General features: G+C 39.5%; 1 protein-coding gene across 10 annotated transcripts in view; it reads right to left on the reverse strand.

The window, feature by feature from the left end:
• Nucleotides 1-12,654, reverse strand: part of elavl4 (ELAV like neuron-specific RNA binding protein 4) — a 116,554-nt gene that overhangs the window by 63,154 nt on the left and 40,746 nt on the right. For 5 of the 10 annotated variants that reach the window (XM_038794292.1, XM_038794288.1, XM_038794290.1 and 2 more), the window contains exon 2: nt 2,475-2,715. In XM_038794292.1, the coding sequence (XP_038650220.1) occupies nt 2,475-2,715 (241 nt within the window). Of the gene's footprint in view, nt 1-2,474; nt 2,716-10,559; nt 10,712-11,001; nt 11,184-12,654 lie in introns of those variants that run through there. The other 5 variants (XM_038794296.1, XM_038794293.1, XM_038794294.1 and 2 more) reach the window with 3 other exon arrangements.

The following is a 12,654-nucleotide window of genomic DNA, read 5'->3' on the forward strand; positions in this document are numbered from 1 at the left end:
GCGATCCATCTTCCGGGATCTATCTGGCTCATTATGCCTCGTGAGATCTAACGCAAGACAGCTAGTCTCACTCTAATATGCGCTCCACTGATCTACCCGAGGCATCAGGATGTAACCCCTCCACCTCACGAGAGCGTCATTCAGTGCTGCTCCCCACAAACACAGACCAGAGGAATGGCACTTTTGGGGTTCCGCCAGGGGATTGGAGGCCCCTGGTGCTTGCCCTCTGGGCAGGGTGGCACTCTGACACTGCTGGTGCCACCTGGGTGCCGCCAGTCTGATACTCTTGAAGTGCCATCTGGATGTCAGCCTGGCAATGCCAAGCTGGTATTTTTCCTGCAGCGAGCATCGGGTCTGAAGTGCCCTGTACATGTGAGATGGGGTGTGGGAGACCCCTGAGGACACCCTTATAAGTGCGTTGGGGCTTTCTGGGGGGGGTCGGTGGCCGTGTCCGGTAGGGGGTCAAGAAATCAGGACGCATTTAAAAATGGCGTCCCAATATTCTCCTGCACTGAGGAGTTCCGGCGGGGCGGGGAAAGCACATGGGTCATGATGGAGGCACTGCATGCCCCACTTAAGAGGGTCTCCAGCCTGCTTCGTGCCAAATCCAACAGCAGTATGGATCCAAATTTCACCCCGAGAAAGTTTTAGCAAATCAACAAAAATGCATTGGTTCAGGACTCATAAAAGCCAAGCTAAATTTGCACTGGACCAAAAAGGTCTGCAGGAAATAATGAAGAGTTAATGATAAGTCTGATGTTTCCTTGTGGTTCCTCTGAAAGTAGGCAAGAGAGAATGATGAAGGGTTGGCAAGAGAAGTGCACACAAAGGATGAGTGAATATTTTGGTAATATTTGATTACTTTTGGAGATGGGATATTTAAGCAGAGTGATCCTTCGGTAGGTTAAATGCATGATGAAGGGAAATGTACCTAACTTATGGCTTGATGGGACAACTGACCATTTCCCATTGCATGCTCTCTAATATTCTTTGTTGAGGGGTGATGTCTCAAGTTCATGCATTAGCATCTTGTGCCCTAACGGAGGATGCAGATTTATTCGATTTTTCATTCGTGACTTTTTGTTGACATCACTTGGGAAAGTAGGTGGGAATGGAGCCGAAAGTAAATGAATGGTAATTTACGAAGAAATAAAGGATGGAATTGTATGCCATCCACGATGGCATGTTTGGAGGCGTGGAGGGCATTTAATCATGCAGGAGCGTGATGGATGGAGACCCCAGCGCCTTCCCACCTCCAGCATGATCAATTTGGTGGTGGGAAGGTCCATGGATGGCTTTTCTGCCCCGCTGCCAATTGAGTCCTTTATGTGGTCCATTAATGCCCACTTAAGGCCTCACCACGCGACCACTGATGTTAACCCAGTGGAAAATGTGAGGGCACTTTCACTCAGTAAGCATGACAAGTAAACTTGAGCGAGTCGCTTGTGGTTTCCCAGGAGAATCGCATGTTTAAAGGCACTCAGTGCCTAATTGGGCAATGCAGCATTGAGAAGGTAGAGGGTCCCACTGGGAGCCACCCCCTGTCCTAGCTGCTGAACTCCCTACATCCTGCAACCCCTATCCTGTGAAACCCTTCCCGCCATCAAATACCTCTAGTCTGAGTTGCTCCACAATCGTGGGCCTCTGGTGAATGCCATCCCAGCAGCAGCCTTCACTTCCCAATAGCACTGCTGAGCAAAAGAGCTGTCAGCCTTTGCTAGGCTGGCAGCCCTCACTGAGCAGGGGCTCCCACCCCTGGGCTCCTTGATATTGTGGATGGCCCACTAATGGCCTTTTAATTGCCTATCTGGCTCATAATTCTGCAGGCATTCCCCAAAGGACCTAATGGAGTCTCTTGGCACCAGAGCCACATTGGCTCCATAAAATCGCCCCCAAATTGTGCAATTTACTTCAAATATAAATTTCCAATCCCAGGACTTGTTGACCCAATTTTCACCTTTAGTTGAGGTTGAAAATCAATAGTACTGAATCAACTGCCTGGTCATACTTGGCAGCCGATTTTCTTTTTCATTGTCTTAGATTAGGTTGGTATATAGTGGACAGTTGATCTACTACTACTGGTTTTCTTCCCCCATTGAAAGTGAAAGTTATCCCATTATCTTTGCATTTTCATCACAGCAGTATTCACAATATACATTGAGTGTTAAATCTGTTTCCTTTGCCTAAATATTTGTGCCTGTAATTTTGACAGAGTTCTCTTGTGAGAAATCAGTAGTTTCCTTCTGTGAAATGATGTAAATAGCCAAAAATAGCTATTTAGGCCATAACTATAATTCCCACGACAGTCACAGAAGCAGACTGTGGGAAATTTAAAGCCTTTTCATTTGGAACATAAAACTGACAAATAATATTGAAACTATACAATCTTTCATATTGAACTTTACAAATTGAAAATGTTGTTTGGTTTGCTTCAACAGAATTGCTTTACACTTCATTCTCAGGTCCAAACTAACCTGTTATTTTATCTCGAACAAGTTTGCATGATTCTATTTCACCGATGCTCCCAAACAAACTTCTGAATTCTTCCTGTGTCATGTTTTGGGGAAGATAATTGACTATGAGGTTGGTTTTGCTGTCATCTGTAGGAGCCCCTGTCTGCATAGGTGATGGACAGTTTCTACTGTTGCTTGATGGACCATTGGGCGTGTTGGACGTAGGGCCATTTGACACCTGAGGTTCCATGGTGCTGATTATCTAAGAGAATGCAAAGTCAATATTAGAATTCCATGTGTGAGTAAAAGAGAATAAACACCCTTCCAATCGTCAGACATGTCTGTCGGTACAGAGTATGCAACTTTGATTCAGCCCCTTTAAAAATTAGCTACTAACTGTAATTTCACTTGATATGTGTGATGTCACGCTTCTTAAATCATAGTCAATTATATATTCTGCCAGTTTAGAATCCATAATTAGAGATAAATGTACTGTGCCTGTGGAAATGCACGTGTGAATCAAAGAACCCCAGAATGGATTTATTAAATGTAAGTTGTGTTTGACAAATTTAAGAATTTGTTTTTGAAGGGGGTTGGATAGATAAAATAGATGTCTGATATGTAGAGTCTCAGATTTTCAATAGAGTGGCATATAAAACAGTTTCTCTGAAAATAAAAAAAAGGCACAGAGTACATGAAGTGTTGCAACACTGAAAGAAAGTTAGTTGATGGACAGGAATCCAAGGGGTACGGTAAACGGGTGTTGCTCAAATTTGAAAAGGGTTGGCAGCATTGTATGGTCAATGCAAAACACTGGGATCAATGTTGTTTGTCACTTGACCATGGTGAGGCTCCTTTTTAAATTTTTTATCTATTTAAGACCTTTAGAATCTGTCAGGGACTGAGACTGCTGGCAGGATAGGCTCATTCAGAGCCTGTCCCTTTAACGTGACATCTTGGGACCTGCCTTCAGGATTGCTTTTGACCATCTGTCAATACATATGCCGGGAAAAGCCAGCAGTGCAGCCAGTGGGCTACATACCTCTTTTCCCACCTGAGCTGGCACATAGGGTGCGATCGAACAGCAACGCTGCGCCTGATAAGCAGTATGCCGCAGCACAATGTGGTCGATAGAAGCTGGGAGACCTTGCTCCCGGGGTCTGCCTGGCTCGCAACGCCTTGTAAGATCTAACGCAATCTCGTGAGATGTTGTGATATAAATCCTACCCATTGTGGGTGGGATCAGCTACCCTCACTCTAATATGCAGTTTCCTGAGGCACCCGAGGCATTGGTATCTATTCCCTTTGCCTCAGAGACTTCAGGCGAGTGCCGTTCAGTACTGGTCACCACAAACAGGGACCAGACGGATCTGCACTCGTGGGGATCTCCCAGGGAATTGGAGGCCCCCAGGTGCATACCCTTTGTCAGGTGGTACCCTGCCATTGATGTTGCTGCCTGGGCACCCCAGCACTCACAGCCTGGTAGTGCCACCTGGGTGAAAACCTGACACTGCCAAGGTGCCTAGGTGACACTGCCAAGGTACTAGGTAGCACTGCCAGGGTACCAGGTTGGCACTGCCAAGGTGCCAAGCTGGCATTTTAGATGTGGTGCCGATCGGGTGCCTTGCGCAGGTGTTGGAGTGGGTGGAGGGGGTCTGGGGACCACCTCATAGTGAGTTGGCACTGGGGGGGGGGGGGGGGGGGGGGGGGAGTCAGGGGTGCTGTTGGGGGCATTTTAAAATGGCGTCCTGATCTCTCGCTACACTGAGGAGTTCCGGTGAGCGGAGCTCTTCAGTGCAAAAAATGGGGCTGTGTGTGGCCTCAACCGTTCAATAGCGTGTGAGCGCTGGGAAACACATGGCTAAACATGCTCGCTATGGGACTTTGTTCCCATTTAGTTACATAGTGTGTATGCAAAAAAAATTTTTTAAAAATCATATAAAACTTTGATTGAGTCATAGTTGGAGTACTGAACGCAGTTTTGAGAATCCCATTATAGAAAAAACATTGGGAGCATTGAGGCTGTACAACTTAGAATAATGCACGCGGTGAGAAGAGACTTGAAGAACTGGTACTATTACCACTGCAGCACTGATGATAAGAGGAAATCAAGAGTTTAAAAGAAAAACTATGCAGAGTTTTGATAGGTTGAACAATAAAAAAGTATTTCCGCTGGTTGGGAAGTTACTGACTAATGTCCTTTGGGAGAGGAACCATGCTGCCCCTATGAGGTCCGGGCCACACGTGTCTTCAGTTCCACACCACGTAGTTGAATCTTAATGCCCTCAGGACAACTAGAGTTGGGAATTAAATACTGCCTTGCCAGCATCACCCATACATCAAGAGCAAACAAAAAATGTCATTGACCGGAGGCCATCAATTATAAAACTGTCACTAAAAGAGTGAGGAGAAAGGTTTGGAAAGATTTCTTGCTCAAAGTCGTTGGAACAAGGAATGGTTTGAATGTTTGAGGTTGAGAACGTTGCATCTTTTACAAACAAATTGAATAAATATTTGAAACAGAGAAAGATATATAATGGGAAGAGAGCAGTAGATTAAGCACTGAGTTGCTCTAGCCAGGAACAAATATAGACATGATGGGCTGAATGTGCTCCACTATGAACTGTAAACCTTCACAGTTCTATACAATAAGAAGTCTTACAACACCCGGTTAAAGTCCAACAGGTTTGTTTCAAACACGAGTTTTCAGAGCACAGCTCCTTCCTCAGGTGAATGGAGAGGTATGTTCCAGAAACATTTATATAGACAAAGTCACAGATGCTGGACAATGCTTGGAATGCGAGCATTTGCAGGTAATCAAATCATTACAGATCCACGGAGAGGGATAATCACAGGTTAAAGAGGTGTGAATTGTCTCAAGCCAGAACAGTTGGTAGGATTTTGCAAGTCCAGTTTTTTACAAGGTAGTCCATTTGTCTCTTGGGTCATTAGAAATTATTTTAACTTTGGGAGATGTGTAAAACAAGTGATCTTGGATCTGTTGTCCGTTGGGGAAAGGGCAATCGTCTCTGGCTGCACTATGGCCCAGCGATCCAATCAGGCAATTCCTTATAACATGACTTGAAGTTAAAATTGCTCCGAATGAGTTTTATGATCTGAATAGCTTTCTTAATTAAAAATTGTTTTTGTTTAACAAAGTCAGCATTTGAAATGCTGGCTAAAATTGCAACTGCTCTGTTAGAGATCAGAGCTTAAGATTATTACTAGTGACACATAAATGTAACAGCATAATAATGACATATTATGAAAGATCATTGTAAAAATGAACAAATAAGAAGCCAATATCAGTGTTGTCATAATAAGAAATTATCTTAAACCGCAGTGGTGATAAATCTCAGGCGCTAGGCACCATAAGATAACCCGTGCAAAATATTTTCATTATAGTAATTTTTTCTATTTCTTAACTTGATTTCCTCCTCCCCCCTTTAGTTTTACAAAGTGAAAGAAATTTTGCAGCTAATGTGTATGTCGAACATCACTGGCAAATTTACAGGGGCTGTTTAGCACAGGGCTAAATCGCTGGCTTTGAAAGCAGACCAAGCAGGCCAGCAGCACGGTTCGATTCCCGTAACAGCCTCCCCGAGCAGGTGCCGGAATGTGGCGACTAGGGGCTTTTCACAGTAACTTCATTAATGGGCAGCACAGTAGCATAGTGGTTAGCATCAATGCTTCACAGCTCCAGGGTCCCAGGTTCGGTTCCCGGCTGGGTCACTGTCTGTGCGGAGTCTGCACGTCCTCCCCGTGTGTGCGTGGGTTTCCTCCGGGTGCTCCGGTTTCCTCCCACAGTCCAAAGATGTGCGGGTTAGGTGGATTGGCCATGCTAAATTGCCCGTAGTGTCCTAAAAAGTAAGGTTAAGGGGGAGTTGTTGGGTTACGGGTATAGGGTGGATACGTGAGTTTGAGTAGGGTGATCATTGCTCGGCACAACATCGAGGGCCGAAGGGCCTGTTCTGTGCTGTACTGTTCTAAATCTTTCATGTTCAGTGCAGTCTTCCATTTGGTTCGTAACTAACATTTTTCATTTGGATAAACAGGTTTTAAATGTAAATGAAAGGCTTTATGTACCAACAATTAAAGAGGAGTACTGCACATATACATACATTGAAGTGGTTTAGTCATACAACAGTCTAAAGCAGTAGTTCCAATTTGTCAAAAAAATAACCTGCAGTTTCCTTTTTTAGGAAAATATATGACTTTAATGTTTAATGACCAATGATAATTTTGTGCCCCAATTAACTCCTCTTTTGAGGTAACTGATGGGATAGAAAATATATTTCTCAAAACCTTGCACAAAATTATTGAAATGCCACACTGGTCTAAACATTACAACCCAGATTTCTGGATCTATTTTCTGTATTCCTCCCTAAATTGCACCTAAAATTACAATATGTCCTCATTTAGACTCATTTTTAAATACCCTTTCTCATATACTCAAATTAACTCGATAATTTCCCCATGAAACTTAAGACAAGATGTAATTACCATTGTGCAGCTGTGGACTGTGGCATCAGCAGCACACACTGCAAAGCTATTACTGTTTAGTTGATCACAAGCACAGCACTGCTTTTCAATCTGATTATCGGTGAAGCAGGTACAGCTTAGTCTACAGTTCTCTCTCCAACACTTCTGCATTTTATGCCAAAAAATACAATATAAATTACTGAATAAAATGTATTCTATTTGTGTTAATGGTTGAAATAAATCTTCCCTAGTGTCATTTTCTTAGTTTATCAGTAACTGCCTTGCAATAATACTTTAATTTCCATTTACGTCATTCTCTTCCTCCCCCTTTTTATTTGGAAAAAAAAGATTAACAAATAAAAATTCCAAAACATTAGGTAATGAACCACTGAATTTTCTGTTGTTTTTATGTAATCCTTTATATCCTATTTTTAAATAGGGATTTTTTTCACATGATATATGCTACACATTCACAAAACAGGCTTTCTTGAGAACAAAAGAACACAACTATGAATTTGGCTAAACCTTCGGAGGGCTTTAATTATCATTTGTTCTACGTCGTGTCATATTTTGAGTTTGTGAAAAATTATGGTGTAAACTTAGCTACTCAAATTAGCTTAATTAGGAATGGTTAATGTATGATGAAACAAAGGATCATTGCTTTTTAAAAACAGATTTCTATTTCAATGTGAAGCACAATGTTAATATATTGTAAAGTCAAGAGCTATTAAGAGTTCTATGAAGGAAAAACGGTGGAAGGGAGGGAAAATATTTTAAAAAACAGTCGCAATGGATGATCTGGTCAAAGATGCGGCGCTTAAATTTGCTTTTCCCCCCAGGGTAAAGAACTTTGGGTTAGAGAGGAATATGGAAAATTGATCCACAAATTTGGGTGACAATGTGTAGACCAGTGTAGCATTTCAATAATTTTGTGCAGGATTTTGAGAAATATATTTTGGATTCCATCAGTTACCTCAAGAGAGGAGTTAATTGGGGCACAAAATTATCTTCGATCATTAAACAGAAATGTCATGTATTTAGTATAGCCAAAGACAGTAATCTCAGAGGTCAGAATACATCAAATCTGTCATTCTAATTTTAGCCTTTTTCTAGAGTTGTGATACTGCCATCAACATCAAATTCAGTTCTCATAATTGAAACATGGTTTGATCTATCACATTAAATCTGTCACAGTAAGAATTGCATAAATTGAACATCAGAGGAAAGAGAGATTGAAATGAATAAAACCAAACAACTTTGGATTATACACAGACACAGTTAAATAAAATTGAAAAGTGAATTACATAATAGCAATGAAAAAAGTCAGAATTCACAATTGTATCGCAATTACTACCCACAATATGTTCCAAAATCATATCAATTTGCAAAATTCTTCTTTACATTATTACATAGAGCAACTGATTTAAGGACCAGCTGAATTTATTCAATTTACTTGGCAACAAAAACTAAAGTTCAGCAATGCCTAGAACTGCAGGAAGAAGTTTGATCTGAGTTGATGATGAAGGGGCTCCAATACTGTTTAACTTACTAGTGTTGCTATATTGGTTAGAAAACGGTTATTAGATTACATTTTTTTCTTATAGGCAAGTGGCAACAAACAACTTAATTGAAAATAAATTATAAATGTTTGTAGCATTTTAAGATTAATTACAGTCTCATTCAGCCTCATGATCCATCCTGTAATTTCCTTTCACACAAGTATTAATACTATCAAACATTTACAAAATATCCTAGCTGCATTTTTAATTGACACATTAACTTTTCTGGGCAGCATGGTGGCACGGTGGGTTAGCCGTGCTGCCTCATGGCGCCGAGGTCCCAGGTTCGATCCTGGCTCTGGGTCATTGTCCGTGTGGAGTTTGCACATTCTCCCCGTGTTTGCATGGGTTTCACCCCCACAACCCAAAGATGTGCAGGTTAAGTGAATTGGCCACGCTAAATTGCCCCTTAATTGGAAAAAATAAATTGGGTACTCTAAATTTATAAAAAACAACTTTACCAGTAACCGTACAAATTCAACAGATTTTAAAAAAAATTTGGCTGATTGTTTTTAACTTCTCAATACAACAAAACAAATTCATGGGGAAATGTTAAAATAAAACATATGCTTTGAATAATATTTTAAAAACTAGATCACCATTAGATTTTGATGATTACTAAACCAAGTCAGCAATTTTTGAAAATGAAATTAATACCAATTCCAACTGTGGTTCTTAATGATTTTAAAATATTTTTCATTGAGCTATATTTCTCCAGGATTATTTGTTTATTTAGGATGACTTAACTAGAAATTAATTAGCATTGAATTTTTGAAAAACTAAACTTGCTATTTAACTTGCAATTGATAAACTTTTGATGGTTCAGGAACATTCTGAAAGAAAATACTCATATTATTATACAGGTATAGAAATAATCTTCTCACATATTTCAAATGGGAATAAATGCATGAGAAAAATCAATGTGTATCTTTACTGAGTATTTTATTTATCTTGGAGTGGTGTTCCACAAAAAACAAATCTGTTGTTTGACATGCTTTCTAATCTTTAGGCCTTAAGAAATCCTCCACACTCTACGCTAACACTCTAATGTAAATCCCATCTTCCTTTTAGGGCACTACAAAATCATTTAAAAAAAACAAATCTACAAATTTAACAAGGATAAAAATAACTCATTGCACAAACATTCTACAAAGAGTTCGCAGTTTCATCCTTCTTTAGCTGTAATCGGTCATCTTTGCTTTCGCCAATCCCTCATATCGAATGCATCCTACGTATTCATTTCAACTGAACAATTAATTATTCCTCTTTACTAAAGCAAAACACACCCACTACAATGTTAAAATTGGTCTAAATATTAATATCTTCACCAGGTTCAAATAATCCTATTGGCATACATAACAGGATAGCATGATGAAAAATTGCAGTAATGACTGTAACACCCATCAGCAGTGTGGTACACGCCATTTACTGTTACAGATTTTATTTGACCAAATTTCTCTTCATTGCTCATACAATTTCTTCCACTTTGGATTTTCTTTCTACATGGATGTACCTGTCAATGAAATGCCATTCACTCTTAAGGCACAGATGTCAAATAATAGCTTCAACTGAGCTAGCCTCCAGTCTGGAATATAATTAACACTTTTTGAAACAATTAAAGTTGTGACTCTCAGAATGGGAGAGACAATCACAGTGCCTGTTCTACTTTCGCTTCATGGTATTCCCATATGACTGCCACCTGCTCTCAGTTCAGCTTCCTTTAGCTTGTTTCCTTGGCAACCTTTCACAGGCTTTTCTTTCGAGCTATCACTTTCATTTCAGCTGTTCAGTCTAATCCTATTTATATTACACCCATCAAAACAAGTATCTGACGGAAAAAGCCCACCGAACAAACTGAATGGAGAGGAAAAAATGAATAATCTATTCTGTTTGCGTCCCCAAAAATGCTTATGAACACGACAGGCTTGATGTTCATGTATCTTCAAAATAAATACGCTTAAAAAGCTAAACTACATTCCTCTACTCACAAAGACTGTATGTTTTCAAATAAACAAAGAAAATGTTACAGATGCTGAGGCAAATAGCACATCTTTTAAACACCTACCATTTTTAAACCACCCCACTCCATTTTTGATTAGCAAGAAATTTGTAGTCTTCACTGAATCAAAACCAAAAGGGCGTTATGTAAAATGCAGGCATGCCTTCTCTGCAACACTGATGTTTCGAGTTACAACAATTCAACATATTCTACATAGTACAGCACACAAGCCTCCTCCTCTCTGATGAGGTCACGATTGAAAACTCTTTGAAATACAATATGTGGTTGTACGGGTGCTTACATAAATCACATCCTTGAAATCATTGTAACCACTGAGCAGATTTTTTTGGCCCCCTCACTCTGAGGCCTGAATATTAACTAGGTTTTTAATTTTGTTTGTTTCCACACAAATAGACTTTCATTAATGCACTCATAAAATGTACAATAAACTGAACCATTTTGGTACATTTCCCAAGTAGATTAAAATATACCAAGTCCTAGTACATACCATAACCATTCTTATTGCACAGGATTAGATCTTATCGTACTGAAATCTCCAGAAGACTTATAATATTTCAATTCCTCTGTTAAGATCCAAAAGCACAGTGAAAGTGTTTGTGTAAAACAAAAGAATAAAGCAGTACTGAATCTATGCTACAGGAAACAACAAATCAGCTCAGAGAATTGGCTGGCTGCTTTACCCTTTTACTCCCATTTATGGGACCATCTGTCACTACTGCTTGTTTCTGATTGGCTAGAAAAATAAAAGGCTGTCATGACATCAGCCACTATTGAAATTAGCTTTTACCAGATTGACGATGTTAATGATGCGGTGACCTCTATCCACAACAGAGAAAAGCTTTTGAACCGCACCATGTCCCGAGTAATTAGGCTGAGACTAAGAAACCAACACACACAAATTTTCACTGAATTTTGTTTACAATAAATTTGCAAGTCACATCTTCAATATGCAATCTGCAGAAGACAAGATGTCATATTTCAGCCATGCATCAATGCTTGCATCTCACATCCATTGTCAAGCAAACAGAGCTTTAAAATTAAAGTGTTTCAACTACCTTATCTACTCTGACAGTTGCTTTCTCAAGACGTGCATAATTAATGCAAAGCCTTGGGGTTCACAGACGACTTTATATCAAAAGAATTACAGAAAGAAACCAAATGTATTTCTGGTACCGGTAACTATTTTCCCTTAATCTATTATTTTGTAATCTTTATTTTTTCCAAAATGAAAGTGTTTGATATGGTATTCAAATCTTTCTCCCCAATGATGTTCAAAATTGAAAAAAAAATTCTATACTGTAGTATCTTTCAAATCCTATTATGTTAACTTACATTGGCTATTAACCATACATGCAAAACAGCATGTTAACTGTATCCTTCAGATACAGCTCACCAGATGAACTGCTCACAGTTGACAACAAATCTTCTCAAGAAAAGCCAATACTAAATAAATTGGAATTAACATAAATCAGTCACAGCTACTGCTTTTAAGAATACAAATAAATTTAGCAACCATACCAGTACCAGAAATGCAGGATGTATATCTAACAACTTAACAGTTGAAGATACAGTAAAAAAAAACACTTATTAGGTAGAAACAAATACTTGGCATATCTTTCTGAAATCAAAATAATATCTTTCAGTCTGTTTAGTAAGAAATAGAACCCTGTGACAAATTCATGATCCTGTGCACCAGCACGCCATAATTCAAGAAGTCAGTCCAGCGAAACATTTTCAGGAGTACGAGCCAAACGTTTTGCAACAATACAGGGAAGCAAAGAACAATTTTAGTATGTGTCCAGTGCATTTTTTGTCAGTATTCTCTTTGTGCTTTACAGTAGTTGGTGGAACATATATTTTCCATTATAAGCTATTCTCTACCTTCGCAAAGCAATTGTTTTTATGATCAACCACATTACATCTCCACATACGAAATTGCAATGGCTCATTTTCTTCAAAAAAGTCGTGTTAATGATAAACTATACAGAGATTCTGCACTTCAGTTATTTGCTATCAGCATGATCTTTTAGTGGTTCTCTGATCAACATGAATTTATCCCTAAGGTTGAGTATCTTAGCATCAATTGCCATCAAGCGCACACAAACCACATTCCAGCTAATTCAGCATTAAGTACTGCCAA

Source organism: Scyliorhinus canicula, chromosome 4, assembly GCF_902713615.1.
Source record: "Scyliorhinus canicula chromosome 4, sScyCan1.1, whole genome shotgun sequence".
NCBI classification, from domain to species: Eukaryota; Metazoa; Chordata; class Chondrichthyes; order Carcharhiniformes; family Scyliorhinidae; genus Scyliorhinus; species Scyliorhinus canicula.